Here is an 18,427-nt window from a genome sequence, read left to right on the forward strand (position 1 = left end):
ATTATTAGACTGTCAGTGAAAAATGGCTTGCTCAGATAATTAAGACAATAAGTGAAATTGCAGAGGCCATGCTTAACCTACTTCAGAGAACAAATTGTTTTTAAAAGGCCTAAAATTGGAGTAATCCTATGCAAATGAATGCCACTGATTAGAGGGTGACTGTACTTTTAGAAGCAGATCCTCAGGCAAGATGTTTGTTTGGAAATGCTTGATTTGTGAGAGATTCAAGTTATCTATCTCCTTAAAAACAATAAAATTCAATGTTTAGACTATTCATTAAGTCCAAAGAATTTTTCCTCAATTATTCTTATTTGGAGTTAAATAAAAATGATAGGGAAAACAGAATTCTGTAGGTTATCTTCTGTGTCTAATGGGAAACGACCTCCCACCAAATCCGTTCTTTCCCTCTTCCTCCTCAACAAGTGCTATCAGAATAAGAAACAATATATTAGCGATTATCCGCAAAAATAATCTTTGAAAAAAGAAAAGGTTTACTCCAGACTATCACTTTTTCCTTTCGTGGGTGCTAAAGCAGTGATTGCAAACACCATCATTTTGCATGCCACGACGATGTCTTTCCCTCATTAATGTGAAAGGGCACCTATATGCTCACGTGAATCAAAGAAGGCAATCTACCATTCTCTATCACCTCCCTTAGAAAAATCATATTCCATGATCTTGAACTATTATAATACAACTTGTTTTATTGCTTTCGATGCCATGCCTCAAAGAAAATTGGAAATCACTGTAGCTGGAATGAAAACTTTGGCAGAAGCACGGAATGAGCACAGCAGAGTGTAATAAGAACATTATTTCAAAACAAACTGAGCAAGATGTCCACTTCGCCAACTTCAGCAAACAGAACACAATGTGCTAAGATTAAAAGGGAGAGGAAAAAAAAGGTGTATGTCACGGGCCCAACATCAGTAGGTAATTTTCCCAAGAAATAAGAGATAAGAGCACTATGGCACTAACATGTTACATCTCTCCTTCTCGTGCTTGTTAATTATAGACCGATGTGAGGCGTGCTTAGGTAAGGCCGGGCTTTTACAAATTAGAGTGTTTCTAAGTGCTCTAATATATAGTATTCTTCCCCCATAACAGCCCACTGAGAATTTCTTATACGTTGGACATTTATCCTGATCCTTTCTTTCCTTGTGACGGATTATAGTGGTTAAGCAACATTTATTGTTCAAGAGGTTTCTGCATAGAATAGTGGTTTCAACCTTTCTTCTGTATCCCGGCTGTTCGCATTCACAATACATCTCACGTGCACAGTGATTCCAGAATGGGAAGAGGCAACCCTCCACCCACCCTAAACCTCCAAGTGGTTTTATCTGAATCTATGAGAGGAGAAGGCAGCTTGAAACAAACTCCTTCCTCATCCTGCTCTGGGGTTATGTCTCCTCATATGAATCACTGGTAGAGAACCTTGAGTTTTCAGAAGAAAAACACACAAAAAAAAAACCCAATAAATGAATAATTGTATTCTCACGATTCAGGAGAGTATTGGAAATACTAGAAAAATAAAGTTTAAGAATATGCTGATGAATCTACAAATAGAAGCTGCATTGTAAGCCTATAGAAGATGTCAGAAAATAAATTAACCTAGTATGTGAATTGTTTGGTTTGTGGAATTTTATAATTTCAAATTAGTTATAAACTAAGGAAAACAGGTTCTAGTTTATACTTCTGTGTCATTTACTGGGCAAATGTAACCACAGAATCACTTAAGATTTTTATACATCCTAAGTTTTCATAAACATATGCTTATACGTGCACAGAAAATTCTGGAGTGGGACACAAGAAACTTAATATAAGTTGACTGGCAGCCTGAGAAGGAAGTTACTTTTCAGTGTATCCCTTTCATACTATTCTAATGTTCTATTATGCTAATGTACTACTACTTTTACTTAAAAATGAATAGCTGAGGGAAAATAAAATTAGTATACCTGGACAATGGTACTTGCAAGGTATGGTAGAGACTTATAGAGCAGAACACAGTAGAAATGGATACAAAATCCCTTACCTCTCCATCTGGTCCCAAGGCAGACTCTCCTCCCTCTGCGTTCTCTTCAGCCTTCTATAAAACAACAATGTGTCAAATGTTATGTGTCAACCAAGAAGATGGACATAGGAAGGACTTCCTGGCAACTCTGGGGTACCTAATAGCATATCATATCATTACTACTCATCCTCATCTAACCCAGCTTAAGTATCAATGCCTTTTATTTTTCTTTCTTTTCGCTAAGACAAAGTATGTATTTTATTAGCAACTTGCAGAGTATTAAAGCCAAGTGTGATTCAAGGCCTGCGCACTAGAGATTTGTGGATTGTGTGTTCTAAGTTCCAAGCTGTTTAAGACATGGCAGCACTGAGAGAGAGGTCAGGATCTGAAATGTTCTTGTGTTTGGCACTGTGAAGACAAATCCTGGTGTAATCAGCTCAGCTTTCCTATTCCCTTAGCGAGTTTTCGAAAAATGTCTATTGAGAATAAACTCTGAACCACACTCTTGACTCGTAAAACTACAAAATGATACAAAATTCTGTGAGTTCTCTGAATGTTTTTCATTCTACCTAATGGGCTTTTATAATATATACTCTTTCCACAGTGGGTATGTGGGAAAATTTGATGTAGATATGGCGATCTCATATAAAATTCTGTCATCTACTATTTCTTAACTATTCCAATATCTTAGTCCGTTACCCTCTATGTGCCTCAGACAGCCTAAATGGAAAGCTAAGGTTATGTCACATTTTGTACACACCCACGAGAGTCTCATCTGCAATATACACAAAATAGTCCAAAATTTCTTATGCTTATAATGCCCTCTTTGACAAGTGAAATCTTTAACATCACCTTTACAGAATCCTTATTTTAAAGTTATTGCTGGAGAGTTATACTATTTCTGGGTAGTATAATGAGGAAAAAACAAACTTCAGTCATTTCTTTATCAAGACATTTAAGAAAATGAGCTTTCCTCCCCCTGGGCCCTTCATTTAATTAAAAATATATATAATGATACAGAATCAATATTAACTCCACTTTGTTTACTTAAGGTACCGATTGTATAATACGTTTTTCCTTTCCATGAAAATAACTCAATTGTCTTTTGACAAAACAGCTTTTGTAGAAAATGTTTAAAATCCAACTTTTTGTCCATATTGAAGAAACGCAGTTCCCATAAATGTTTGAAAATTTTGAAGTTCTTTTATAATTATCTTATAAAAATAGATGTATGTTTGTATGCCAAAGCGCAAGGCACTGCTCCCTTTGATTATGATTTCCCATGAATTTAATTTTCTATTTATGTTACCCCAAAGTGAAAATGTTTACAAGCTCAGAAGAAATGATCAGTATCGCAAAGCACCAGGCCCTATGCGTAGGCTAGAAATACAGAGAGAACAATGGCAGAAAAACTCAGAAATGAAACCAGCCCCTGAAGTTTCCATTTTTGGAATTCTCTCCTCAGGGAACTAACTGTTTTAATTAATGGGAGAAAGTCAATTAATCCCACCATTCTTTCCATACAAATCAGAAGTAAGCTACAAATTTAGCCAACAAAGGAAATCAAATGAGACAATGAATAAGCCAATTTCCAGTATCTAGCTAGTGGAACTGGATCACCATTTCAATGAACAATACGTTAAAAAGCTTGAAGGACCATAAATAATAGAACCAAAACTGTTCTAAAGGATATTCTTCTATGAATATGCTATAGACTAGCAGTGTGTTATCTCAAAACTGCCTCATCATCAGGCCCTTTCATTACTTAAAATCTTCTAAACTGATTTTTAAAATTCTACTAGGTCTCAAATTTGAGAGGCAATGTAATATTAGATTTAAGAAACTTGGTTCTGGCATTAGATGACCTGCTTTTGAACTCCAGCTGCATCACTAAATGCAAGAGACCTTTGCTGTGTGAACTTGAACAAATCATCTCTGTGTCTTGCTTCCCTTAAATCAGGGGCAGTAACAGTTCCTAGTACACCACAGGGCTGTTGCAGGACTGAGTCACTATTTCAATATGTACAATTCAATATCACATTTGATATACACTATGACCGTCAATCTCTACAATGTAAAAGAGTCAACAATAGTCCAAGAGCTATTCTTTTATGTGTATATAAGACTGGCTATAGCACTATCTGAAAACTGCTTCAGTAGGTTACAAGGTCAGGGATTTTTGTTTTATTCACTCATGTATTCCTATACCTACAAGGGTGCCTGGCACTTAAAAGACACTAAATAAATTATTTTGCGAATGAATGAATGAATGAATGAATGAATACAAGCAACAAGAACAACACATATGCTCAATGAAATTATTGTTGTGATTAGGTGTCCACATGTTTGCAAGTCAAAATAGTTAAGAACATATACACAACTCCTCATTGAACTAGCGCTCTGAGGCTGCTCTTACACTCAATTTAGCTATGTTATTATATGAGGTGGAAGGCAGGTGGCAGTCTACTCTATGGCAAGAGATGCCAAGTTCTCCCATCATGCTTTGGATTCCTTCAGATTGGTGAAGATTTCCGGTTGGTGTGCTTTCTTTCATAAATTCATGTTCTCACATCAAACTGGTACTTTATCCTCCTTACCCCCCCAAAAAAACCCTTCCCTTTTTCTGGTTCAAGATGAACACCAAACAGACTGCGGCTGGTATAAGCTGTTTGAGCTAACTTTTCACATTTTCACAGTCTCTGTGCACCTGGTGAAATGGCCTGGTGCTGATGTGGTAGCTGCTACCACGTCTCCCACTGCCTGAGGAATTTTCACATCCAGTTACTGGTATTATGTGACTGCAAGCACATCCTATCAACGTTACTGGCTGATGCCTGGGCTTAGTTCCACTGATTAAAAACAAAACACTGAAGTTCGTCCATTAATCAGGAGTAAAGGAACTTTGTACTGGCTTCTTCCTACCTGAAAAAAGTATGGAACTAATTATGTTCATGGAGGAAGGGAGGAGGGTAATTAGCCTAGTCATGACACAAATTACTCATAAAGACAATTTGGGTTCCTAATTTCCAAGGCCAATGTCAATTCATTCCTTCCATAAAGAAATGTTCAGGAACAAAGTTATGTTCAGATCTACCCATCTTCCTTGAAGAAGCTGTATAAAATAATCAGTGATAGGACCAAAAAGGGCAAGAAATCCCTAAACATGAAAATCCCATTTAAGCTGAGCTCAAGAAAATAGATTTCAATGGGGCACTTTATTTAGATTACCACAACACAGGCCACAAACAGCCTCATTTTGTAAAGAAACCGTTGTATCCCAAACATTTTACAATCAATATTATAAAATGCATGCATTTTATTCCCCAGCAGGTGTTGTTATAATACACTGAAACAACATTCAAATGTGCTGGCATCTTAAAAACTCATTCTGTTTCAATGGAAACCTAACCTTTCAGAAAGCACTTGGGTTATTTTTACTGTCATTTAAGTGGACCTTTGAGCATTAAGATAGGGGATCAGGCAATAAAAAATAGCCAAGAATATCAAATTAACAGGCAATTGCATATTACTTTGGTTGTGCCTTGCAGAGAAAACCAAGTCTAACACTTTGACTCAAGTAACTGGTTAATCCAGTTAAGCAGGACTTTGAGCCAAACCTCTGGTTTCACCCATTTTGACACTGAGCTAATCAAATAAATTTAATCGTGGTGGCATTGTGTTCACTTATCTTTACAACAGTGGATACACTCAAATGCCCAGAGTTACCTAAGAACCCTTCTTTTACCTAAGAAAATCTCCTTGTATAGGAAAGCCGCAATAAACTATATCATCTTCGGGGGAAACATAACAGACAAAAGAACGAAGAAGAATCGGAGATTAACTTGAATTTAAAACAAATGTCTGAACAACATCACTACTTTGCATTTGATGCTCGTCACAAAAAATTATACTAAAAGGCTTTTCTGATTTCTTGATATCTAAAATGGATAAAAACACATTTCCTATCACTACATTATGATGGACAGGTTCCCTCTTCCAGAACGTTCAGTCCTGTGATTTGCTTATGATAGTGCTTGATGAGAGAGAGAATAAAAGAGCTATCAGAAAGAAAAGCAAACACAATGAAAAAGATCCGGCACAGTGTTCCCTCGTGGATTCTGAGTATATTCCTATCAGTATCACGGGTTTCCAAGAAATGTCCCAAGTCAGTAACGAGGACATGGGTCTGCCGGTATATACCTCATTGGAAGATTCGAAAGAGGGAATTAAATATTTATGTTCAGCCTCAAGTCAATAGCTCGGGAAGCTGAACCCCTGAAATGGCTAGACTTCTAAGCAGTAGGTTCGAGTCAGGAGGTGGCATGGACTCCTCACCACAGCTTAAGGAAAAATGCACCCTAAAACCCTGCAAGACAAGACATACCTTATTATCACCAGAAACCATTCTAAATTAGAGGCCACACAATGACAAATTCTCTTTGTTGGAGATGGGGTGGGGAGAGGTAAGCAGAGTCCACCAGAAATAAAAAACTTCCTACTGCATGCCTCAGTAGCGAAAGAACCTGTCACTGTCCTAAAAGACAATGTTCAATTAACCCTCAACTAGAAATAAAATCGTGGCTATTTATTAACTCAACACCACAGAGAATATACAATAAGGGGAAAAAGAAGACTTCATTTCCAAAAATCCTATAACCGCATTTCAGTAATCAGGATCCTGCACGTATACCACAGGGTTACTTGATAAAATAACTAAGATTTACTGAGCAATTGCCAGGTGCCAGGGAACATTCTAAATGATTTAGAGAAACTTTTCCCTGTAACCTTAACAGGGTAGGTACTGCTCCTATCACCTTCTGACAGATAAACAGATGGAAGCACTAGATAATAGATCTTTTAATGAAATATCCTACACGGGAATAAGCAAATTAGTAGGATAGGGTTTCTTACGCAGTTATGAATTTAAAAGACTGTGTGCTAGTAGGATTTGGACAGTGGTCCAATCTTCTAATTTGGCATATCCAATCCTATTTGTACACATCCTGGTGACTTCAGCTAACCCCTCCCTCTTTTTATCCAGTAGTCCCCCCGTAAATGTTAGAGAACAATCATGGCGGAGGACGGAGACCTCAAGGTCATGCTAAGTGCACATAATAGTGCATTCATCCCGGCACACTGCGGAGACTGGTTTCACATAATTAGGGATTTCAATTCCTTAAAAATTATTCCTCCTCTAACACTTTAAGTAGATGCATACAGTTTACTTCTTTTTCTTCCATTTCAAGGGCATTAATGGAAGACTAGGCTGAGAAGAAGTTTCAGGATGATTTATAAATGTACATACTTCATAGAAATGGTTCTAATGGAGAGAAGAGAAAATTAAACAAGGTCGTGACAGGTTAAAGGAACCCCCCTATTAGTTAAAGGAACCCCTTTATCATTCACTAACAACAAGTAAACACAATAAACTCCCAAAGGGAAAAAAAACAGGCCTTCTCTTTCACACTGGGGCTATTTAAAAAATTATACATGAGTTTAACACAAAGTAAAAAGTATCCCTTTCCAATTAAACTACAAGGTACATCATACTCGTCCTTATCAGCATAGTTCCTTGAGTAGTTGCTACCAGCTCGATGCTATTAGTTCCCCGGAAAAAGGTTTTCTCAAAACAAAGACTTTTGACGCTGTTCTTAATTTTAAAAAAATGCAGACAGGTACAGCATAACATTCAATTCTATGGAAAAATACTGAAAGGCATAGAATATTTAAGCTTCTGGACACAGTTTCCCTCCTCGACAAAGGAGTTGGAACAAGCAACTCTCAATCATTCACTCTAATGGAGGGGAGAAGAACTACAGATAAACCAAAGTGTGAAATAATCAGCTTTCGAAAGCATCCATTTTCTTTGCACTGGCATGAAGGTGCATCTGGAATGGGGCAATCACTTTGAACTAAGTCTCAAAGCCGCGTGAAAGACAGTTTTCAGGAAGGACTTGGAAGGGGCCCAGTTTCTTTCTTTATCCCATTTCTCCCAGCAAGATGGCCCACGAAGGAAATACAGCCTGTCCTCCTTAGTCCATCCTGAGAGCATGCCAGAGAAGAGGTAAAGGGCTGACAATGATGTAATAATTCTGCACATTCAGCCATGTGAGATCACCACGGGAGATGCCCAGGGATATACGCAGGGAAGACTGAAAGTGCTTTGGTATTATTATTCATCTGCCAGGAAATCAGGCCCCATCTCCAATTTGACTAACAGTGTTTCTCCTTCACATCATACATTATCGTTTATAATTATATATTTAGGTGCATATTTGATTAACGTCTGTCTGTCTCCTTCTTTCTCTGGGATTAAACTGAGAGAGAGGGGAAGAGTGCTGTTCCCTCACCATTACACTCTCTGCCCCAGCATTCAGCACACTGCCTACATCACAGTTAAGTGTTCAGTTAATATTTGTTGAGCAAATGCATAAAATAGAGTAAGTGCCATCAGCAAACCTGAAGGCAAGAGTTTGGAGGTAGAGAGCCAACCAATAGATTAAGCAGAGCTGGCAGCACCATGAGAAATACTGTGACAGGTTCCTGCTCTGTACGGATTAACACAAAAATAAAGGCATAATCATTGTCACTCGATTATGTATCTTTCTTTGCCCATGATGAGATAACGATCGAATACCATGGCAGGAATCTACTAATTATAAGCCAGAAGCTCAAATTTGGGCCATTGCCATTAGCTTTTACTCACAAAAAAATGTAGAGTATTAACTTTAATACTAAAAACACTAACAGTGACCTTTTTGTGACAACCTCTGCAAAATACATGGCTGGGTTAGGAAAACCTAAAGTGCCATTTTGTGGGATATGCCACATAGGGAATATTATAGCAGTGTATCTGTTTGCCTGTGTGCTCTTCGTGAATTCTGAAAACGTCTTTTTAAGTCAGAAATTGGGAGCTGGAATCTTGCAAAGTCTATAATGCCACCTTGACAAGAAAATGAGCTATTCTTCACCATCGAAATGTCTAAATCCAAGCCCTGTGTCATCCATCGTTCAACTTCACAATAAGGGAAGCCATCTTATACTAAAGAAATCAGGTGTAAGAAGGCACCATCTCAATCATTTATTCTACCTTCTTAGTTATGAAACTGGTATGAGAATTCAGGAGCCATGAAATTAATTATTTTTGGAAAAACATTTTCTTCAAATTATTCAGTGCAGAGAATAAATGATTATATGCTACCAATCCTCAATCTTCACAATTCTGAGGAAGACTTCCTGTTGATGTTTGTACCCCGGCCAATCAGAATTTACCATGAAAATGAAATATCAACCAAGAACTAAATTACCAGACTACTTAAGCTTCAAAGAGGAGCTATATTCACAGGCTTACACTGGCATGTTACACTTGAATTGAGATAGAATATCTGCAGAGCAGAAATTCTAAATCTTACCCTTCACTTCTCGTGATAATTAGGACATATTTTACACAAGACTATTGTTTGTTGTAATCACCTAAAACCCTGACCTGCACGCTTACCTTAGTGTGTGACACAGGGCAGCTGAACTGAATGAACAATTTTGGCATTGCTATCTGTCCAAATAAACAGGCTGAAATTTGTTCCAAAAGTATCCCAAAGCTATCTCTTACATCTTTCTCTGGCTTCTTTCAATCTGTACAGTGCATTTTCTTCTTAATTTGCACTCCAGTTTCTTAACGGAGCAGTCCCCTGCCACACTGCCAAGATCCTTAAGTGAACACTTATTTGTGTCCGTGTTTTTCCTTTTCGTATTGACCATGTGCATTTAATTTTTAAGTACTGTATGAAACAAGGGAAATACGAACTGCATCGTGTCAGCTGAATACATTCTGTCCGTTATGCCCTCATCTCCAATCTGTCGTCTAGTATACCTAATCGACTCTTTCACGCCATACCCTTTGATCTAAGCAATGTTTGCAAATTCAAAAACCTACACCTTGCATTAAGTGTGGTAAGGAGTACTTATGAAAGAGTAATCCACGCCTTAAACTGTTCCCTGACCATACATCTCCAACTCCGCTGCCACCAGGAAAGCACTCACCTTCTTTCTCCTTCTCCTCTTCTTCTTCTCTTTGGCTGCTTGGGCTTGTTTGTGCTCCCAAACCAGGTTGGTCAGGTTGGCCACATACTCATCAGTCTGCTGCAACAGGTAAGCTAAACGCCGGTCTTTCTTTTGATCAATCAGTTTTCTATAGCCCTCTTCATCTTCAGCCTGTTAGGAAAGAAGAACGTGATCAGAGCGTAATAAAAATGTTCAGAGGACACCTTTTACCCCTCATCCCTCCTCTTGACAGTCTGAAGTTTGACTGGTGGTGAGTGCAGCAAACTGAATTTTTCCAGGCTACACGAGTTCACCCACAGTCTGCGACTGGGGGAATACATGGAAGTATGATGCAGGCGTCCCAGGACACCAGGGTTCACGGCAAAGTCAGGACACATAACCATACTATGTCCTGTGATCAAACACTCTTGAGTCAACTCTTTGTTCTTCTGTTTCTTTAACTGCACAAAAGAATGTTAATATTTGACAATGCACCATATGAAGTTTATTCTTAACTTTGTATTTTGGAAATTTTCAAATACAAATATTAATACAATAAAAAGTAGAAAGAATAATCTCTCGTATAACCAACACCAAGCATCAAATATTAACTCCTGATGACTCCTATTTTATTTCTATACTTCCCCTAACCTCCTTCCCCCAATCCCAAACTGGATTGTCCGGAAGCAAATTCCAGACATAATACCCTTTCATTCATAAATATTTCATTAAGTACTTCGAACGGCAAGGATCAAAAGGGCACTGAACAAATAACTACTTATACTTAAAAGCATTACAAACACTATGGCTGATAGGAAAAGTCAAATTTGGGGGGAGTTTTGTCACATATCAGCACTGTTTGTTATGGGCCTAGGTGACTACGGACAAGTCATTTAGCACCTGAAGTCTGATACCGCGGAGCAATAAAACAGATACAATAAATCCCACCTCCACCTCCCATTAAGCAACATTACGAGGTTAAATAGAATAAAAACTCTGATGTACTCTGAGCCATTTCAAGAGAAATCTTTTTTATATGTCCCAATAAAAGGACATCTCAAAAATATTTTCCTCATGTGATGCAGGACAAAAGGAACATGCTGCAAAATCTTTAAGAGGCAGCTCCATCACAGAAAAGCTTAGGATCTTCATTCAGTCCCGAGGTGTCACTCCGGCATTTGCTCAAGTGACAGCAGCTTCATCACCCAGTCTAGCTGCTGTCTGCCCCGTGGATGAGCATGAACCTCAAATGCTATTATAACTCTAATTGCTTTTGGTTATGGTTGATCTCACTTGAAGAAAGAATGATAAAAAACTTCAGTTTCTCTGTTATCTGTATATTGCATCATTTAATTGCAAAAATTAATGATTTGCAAATGCCTAATCATTAGTGTCAAACCAATCTGTTACTGAAGTTCTAATATAGTTTCACTTCAGTTAAATAAGACAAATTTTACTGCTTACTGCTCAAATTGCTATAAAACTGTCTCCCTAGCTAGTTAGAAATTTCTTGGGCAGTCTTCTCCCTCCCAAAAAAGGAGAGGGAGGCAGGAGAAATTCTAAGATGTAGTACAGTACCTGGACACAGAGCCTTTTAAAATAAGCTATTTACTTTCTGAAATCCAAAAAATTAATGAAAACAAAATGCAAGCCATGATTACCAGCAAGGAAGACACTTGGAGTTTTCTGAGGTTATAATTACAGGCTGAGGCTAATGACTTTACGGTCATACAATAAGTAGGCATTATGTCCCAGACAGGATTTACAGGTCATTATAGACCATATACACTTTTGCAAAAATCCATGGTGTGCTCTAAGGTCCAATTCCAAAAAAAAAGTCAATAAAACCAAATACACCGGCCAATAATATAAACCAATCCTTTCTGTGTTATATATCCATTAAAAACTAACGATGCAAAAATAATGGTCTCTGGAGAGCCTTTGACAATACCCCGGCTGTAAACAAAAAAAGCAACATTTCAAAACTAACTTAAAAATCATTTTACATTGTTAGAGAAAAATTTCTGCTGTAAAAAAAAAAGACAAGGGCTTCAAAAAAAAAAAAAAAAAGACCTTAGATTCCAAAATACAATGTAATAAGATATTCATTCAAAATAACTTGTGCCATTAGACTCAAAGAGACAATATTTTAAAAATATTGTCACTTACTGTCATTTCCATCCTACCAGATCTGGTTATCAAAACTCCTGAGAGATATAGTACCTGCTTTTCTGTGAGAAGCTATAATCTGAACAGCAATGCCACACTATGACATGCGAATACTATACTCTTCAGCTGTAGCCCAAGATTTGTGGCATGACTTGTCTCGGAAAGAGAGGATGATTTTACTCCATCACTGCGAAGTTCAAAGGAACGTATTCAAATTCCATAGGCAACTTTTCCTTTCTCCTTTTTCTGTGGCATCTTTAACATCCTTAATACAGAAGGATGCGAAGGGAGCATTTTCCTGGGTTCCTGCAGGCGGGGAGGCGGGGAGGGGTGGAGCGGGGGAGCCTTACCATCAATCTGCGCATCCTCTCCTTTTCGATCCGCTCTGTCTCTTTCTTCTGCTCCCTTTCAGTGTTGGCATGCCAAGTTGCCACGGCTTTAGAAAGCTTCTGGATCTTCCCGGCCACAGAGCGATGGTACTCCTTAAAATCTTTTGCATGTTGCAAAATGCTATTCAGGTATTCCTAAAGGATCCAAAGAGGGGTGAAGAGAATACGTAAAATCCACTTCCCAGTGCCCTATGAGGTTTCAAGGTAGTCCAAGAAAACTCTCAGTGTGTATTTAACAACAATGGAAGACTAGAAACTTGGGACTACTTTGGGATGGATGCCTGCGTGTGTCTCTCTAGCTGAACTATGGGCTATGGGGCTGGTGGGAAAGATGACCTCTCAAGGTTTAGTTTAGTGCCAGCCTGTGAAAGAGAAGTCTCTGAAGCTTCGAGGGTGTGGCCACATGAATATGGAAAGATCAAAAATGGAGAGACCTGCAAAATGGTGATGACAAAATTAAAACCCAATTGCTCTCAAATAAACCCGAGGGAGGTAGGTCTCTCTTACAAGAATTATATTATAAATGTTTCTTCTGCTCTAATTTAAATACTTTAGAATAGTGACTCAAGGTTTTATAGGGAGCTAAACCCTCCATGCATAATTTGTATACACTTTTTAAATAAAGGAGGATAATGTGTCCCTTTATTTATACTAAAGTCCAACATTTTTTAAAACAAAACTAAATGTTGCTCAATGTAGGCATTTCATTGAGCACAGAAAAACAAATACAACTTATAGGATTATGACACAGAATCAAATCCTGTATCAAAATATTTCTAAACCCCTAGAAAGAAATGTTCTTAAATATCTGCCCTTGTGAAACCTCTAACTGGGCCCTTCAAAGAGCCCTGGGTACCATATTTATATTTGTTATAAAAATAACTTTTTGCTTTCTTCTTTCCTTTTCCAAGTTTCCCAGGACTTTGCTCTAGGAAACCCATCCAGTCAGCAGCTTTCTATGGGATTATGAAGATGACATCTGGTTAAAATTAAGAAAGCCCACTTACCTGGCTTGGCCTAAGTTTCCTCGCCTACAGTATTGTGAGACTTCGTAAGCTCCAAGGAACCTTTCTGTTCTGTGAGGCCCTCATCGCCCACAATAGTACATATTTCTAGTTGTTCTGACTCCATACAATTACTTAGTCAGATATCTCTGTCAACCTGAGGAAATGCAAAGCCCAGGCCTAAATACCTGGTGCTTCTGCCGGCGCTTCCTCTCCTGCTCAATCTTCTGCTGCTTCTCCAGTTTCTCCGTCATGCGGGCTTCCCTCAGGGTCTGGCGCTTGCTGCGTTTGTACGCTTTGGAGTTGAGAGCCGTCTCGAGGGTTGTGTCCCGTCGCATGCAGGCCACCACCTCCTGTCTCAACTATCAAGAAGAAAGCAGTAAGAGGGCGTCCCCAAACAGGGGCACTCCGGAACCCTGCCCTTCTCTCGTTTCCATTTAGTGGAGCAGAATGGGGACTCTACAAGTTTCTCAGTCACAGTTGGCCTTTTAGGAAAATGAAGGGACTAAATCATACCAAATGTATGTGGTATTCTCAAAAATGGTCTAACTTTTCTTTCCAAGTAATTCAGAAAAAAAGCAATTATAGCAGCACTGCAAAAGTAAAAACAAAGAAAACAGTAGATGTTGTCCTGGCCTTCAAATAAGATAATTCATTCTATTTAATTATTCTAATGATACCAATTAGTTAATAAGCTTTAAGTATTTTTTACTTTGTTTTAAATGCCATGCTAACATTCTTTTTGTGTTTAAAGATTAATTTAATGATGCTCTGCAAAAAGAATAAAGACATTACTTCTTGTTCATGTACAATAGCACCAGATACTCAATGTTAACTCAGTCTCATATAAAAGATGGAAAATACTATTTCATTTGATATGTAGGATATAAAACTGAAAACAACAAAGGGACAAGACAAGTAACGAAACAAAAACTCATAGACAAGGATAATACTTTAGTGGTTACCAGAGGGTAAGGGGGGTGGGGGGTGGTAGATGAGGGCAAAGGGGATCAAATATATGGTGATGGAAGGAGAACTGACTCTGGGTGGTGAACACACAATATGATATATAGATGATGTATTACAGAATTGTACACCAGAAACCTATGTAACTTTACTAACCATTGTCACCCCAACAAACTTTAATTAAAAAAAAAAAAAAGATGGGAAATACTAGTATTGGCTTCCTCCCACTCCTAACAATGATGTTCTTTGATCGATATTCAAATTTTATACTATATCATGCACTTCTTTTAGATTATCATAAATATAATTATTTACCCATATTGTAGGTTATGTGGTGGTAGGTAGTGGGAATTGGGAAAATACATTAAAATAATAATTCCATTGAATCTGAAATCAGTATCAATTACAGTTAATTTCTTTGGGAAACTCCACAGATAACAGCCTTCTCAGTAATAGCAAACAAAAATCAGAGATCAGTATGAGCCCAGGATAGTGAAGCTAATTGGAAGGCAATCTTATTCCTAAAAACATACCTGGATACTATCCTTTTAACAAAATTTTATCTAACATTTTATCAATGCAGTGTATGAAGTCACCTACAAGAAAGTAAATGGAACTCAAGAGTTTTTCTCTTTTTCTTTTTTAAGCTCTCATCTACTCTCACAAACCTATGGCCAAGTTTTTTTTTTTTTTTTAATTAAATGTATTGGGGTGACATTGGTTAATAAAATTACATAGGTTTCAAGTGTACATTTCTATAATACACCGTAATACATCATCTATACATTGCATTGTGTGTTCACCATCCAGAGTCAGTTCTCCTTCCAACACCATATATTGGATCCCCTTCCTTTTCCCTCTTCTACTACCCCCGCACCCCCCTTATCCTCTGGTAACTTTATTTTGTTTAATTTAACATCTAGTCTACTCTCACAAACCCATGACCAAGCAGCAGCCAGCCACACTGATTCCCTCTTGTGATGTTATAACCAATAAGGTAAATGGACTCCCAAGTTCATACGACAGAAGCAAGTGAGATGGCCTTGTGATTTTAATCACATCCACCAACAGACCACGTCATGCAATTCAACACTTCCAAACTACTACTTTCATTCCTTTTGCATGCCCGGAGACCTTCACCAAACAAACCCATCTGACTGGTGACAAACAAACTCTTTTGGCTGAATGAGTCAGTGTGCAGACCAAGAGACCTGCACCTTTTGGGTTCACAACACAAAACTCACCAAAGTGGAAATTAGCTCTATTTCATTCCACTAGTTTCCTACTGAGTTAGCAATTCTAAAACAGATCATAATGCTGGTTTGTATTAATCAGTGACTATTAAGAACCATAGCAGGAACAATATATAATAATTCACTGATTAGTCAGTATGGGGGTCTGATGGGATCCAAACTTGTGTTGTGATGAATCATCAACAATTACAAAATAGTTTTATGTATTTCCATAGATGCTGTGCTATTAATTCAGTAGAATGGCTACCATACTTGTTAAAATTATTTTCATGGTCATGGCTAAGGTTATATACATTTGTGTCTAATCTATCACCTAACTGTTTTTCTTTAGTCATAAGGGCAAACATGAGCTGTCTCATTTGTTCTCAAGGTTTCATCCACGGTAACAAATGCCATGACTTGGACTTTGTAAACCATAATGCAGGAGAAAAAAAAGTCTCTGATGTACAGAAGAGAAAAACAGTAGTAAGTAGTTCATGTTCATTACTTTAAGTTCTATGCTGCTGGTCTACACGACGCACTATCTTACTAAGTTTATGTCTTTATAACAGTATTGAACAGACTTAAGGAAACACACAGATCTCGAACAGTTACATTGATTTCCTACATCTCAGATTTGCTGGGGAAAAGGTTATTACCTGACGTTGGAAATTGAGTAACCGAAGTGCTTTCAGTTCCACGGTTGCTTTGGTTCGTAAATCTGGTGGCAAAGAGCCAGGCAGATTTTCTAATTCTTGTATCCTGTGAGCTATGCGCGCCTGAAGTCTAAAGGAGATAATAAAATAGGGGCAGGAGAGGTGGAAATAATAAATTACAATTTAGTCTTAAAAGGTAAACAATAATTTTAGGTTTAAATTCATGGCAAAACCTGTTCCGGACACTCATGGGTGATTTCTGACACCCAACTAGATTTTCTGGTGTTAAACAGAGAATAGCTACCTTGGCATTCATGCAGACAGATGCTATACCTTACTTAACACTCTGGTCTTGTACATAACCTTTCTCTAACACCCAGGAAAGAAAGCTCATGATGTATCTAGGAGGAAAATCAAGTGCCATTGCTCACTCTGAACAGAGAGAGAAAATGAGAGGCAGGAAACTCTGACTTGCTCCCAAACGCCCAGCCAGTCATAGTGCAGGGCTGAAACAGCAGAGTTTTCTTTTCTAACTTCTGGTTCTGTCCTAAGGCAATGGGGCCATTTGCCCTCCTTGCCAAGATGCTGCTGACTACGGCTGTCAAAGCTGAGTGAACAAGAGCAGTTTTAGGTGCTGAAGCCACAGAAATCAGCCAACCCAAAACATTCAGAGAGAGCCCTGCCAACCACAGCCACTTCCTTTGTGCGCAGTGCTTGCCGGAGAAAAAAGAAAAGGCAAATTAGGCATTTTTAAAAATCAGGTTTGGGGCAGCAGCAAATAGCAAAGTAAACAGTATTTAAAAACTAAGAGTTTCTGCTGTGGATTCTCATTTTAGACACCATCAAAAATATAACCGTAGGTAGCTCCTCATAATAAAGGCAAAATAAAAATAAAAGGCACCTCACTTTCTTCATTCATTTGGGATCCATTACTGCTACCCATATAAACCAGTTTTAGAATTCACCTGGATCCTTTTCTTACAAATAATTACATGCCATTTAAATCTATTTTTAAAACGATCTCCCCCAAAATCTGGGGCAAAACTGTCTCGGAATAAACTTCAAAAAAGAATAGTAATAAAAAAGGCAATAAATTAAACTTAAGGTTAACTGCATTAATTGAAGTGCATTTAATGCACCATTTTATGTAATTCTCTCTCTCTCTCTCTCTCTCTCTCTCTCTCACACATACACACACACACATACACACACACACACACACCCCCTACAAGGTATAATGGTCTTATTTTACTGATGAGAAAACAGAATTTTGGAGATATTAAGAAACATGCAGACTTCACAGAGCTAGTAAAGGAGGGAGCTAAGACTGAACCCTGCTTTGTCTGACACCAAAACCACTGCAGGACACTGCAGACAATTAAAATACACTTTCTAACTGAGAACATTCCTGGATCTCAACTAAAAAAGTTGATAATTAAAGAGTTTGTTAACAATTAGTATTATAGTTTTGTCCATCTTTATGATGATATATATATTCATATGAAAAAATAAAACCTTCTGTAACTTAGATGCTGCAAAATACATAAATATTTTATATAGCCCAATTAACAAAATAAGCGTTTTTCAAAACTTAATTTGCTTTAGGCAGAAAAACAAAATGTCATCTTCAAAATTGTAAGTTATAGTAAAGGAAATGCATTGCTTTTCATTGACTCACTGAAAACAATATTATGACAGATTCCTATTTTATATGGTACATACATGCTACTGATTCTGATTTACTGAATGATTTATCATCATAATGTGTTATTATAGTATTATCATGGTTACCATGCTGTTATTTCAAGTATGCACACCAACACAAACAACAGTACTTTTAAATTATTTAACCGTGCAACAGACTAAACATTTGTTAGTTCAAACAACAATAATAAACTTTTACTATATTACTCTTTCAGTCAAATTGTTCAAACTCTTCCAATTTTCTTCGATATTCCTTTTA

At 37.7% G+C, this 18,427-nt stretch overlaps 1 protein-coding gene across 5 annotated transcripts in view; it reads right to left on the bottom strand.

Moving 5' to 3' along the window:
• SMARCA2 (SWI/SNF related, matrix associated, actin dependent regulator of chromatin, subfamily a, member 2) overlaps positions 1-18,427 on the bottom strand; it is a 162,410-nt gene that overhangs the window by 108,476 nt on the left and 35,507 nt on the right. For all 5 annotated transcript variants that reach the window (XM_033122457.1, XM_033122460.1, XM_033122459.1 and 2 more), the window contains 5 exons: positions 16,468-16,594; positions 13,799-13,972; positions 12,568-12,741; positions 10,049-10,219; positions 2,030-2,083 (listed from right to left, as the gene is read on the bottom strand). In XM_033122457.1, coding sequence (XP_032978348.1) covers positions 2,030-2,083; positions 10,049-10,219; positions 12,568-12,741; positions 13,799-13,972; positions 16,468-16,594 — 700 coding nt within the window. The remainder of the gene's footprint in view (positions 1-2,029; positions 2,084-10,048; positions 10,220-12,567; positions 12,742-13,798; positions 13,973-16,467; positions 16,595-18,427) is intronic.

This window comes from Rhinolophus ferrumequinum, chromosome 12 (genome assembly GCF_004115265.2).
Source record: "Rhinolophus ferrumequinum isolate MPI-CBG mRhiFer1 chromosome 12, mRhiFer1_v1.p, whole genome shotgun sequence".
NCBI classification, from domain to species: domain Eukaryota; kingdom Metazoa; phylum Chordata; class Mammalia; order Chiroptera; family Rhinolophidae; genus Rhinolophus; species Rhinolophus ferrumequinum.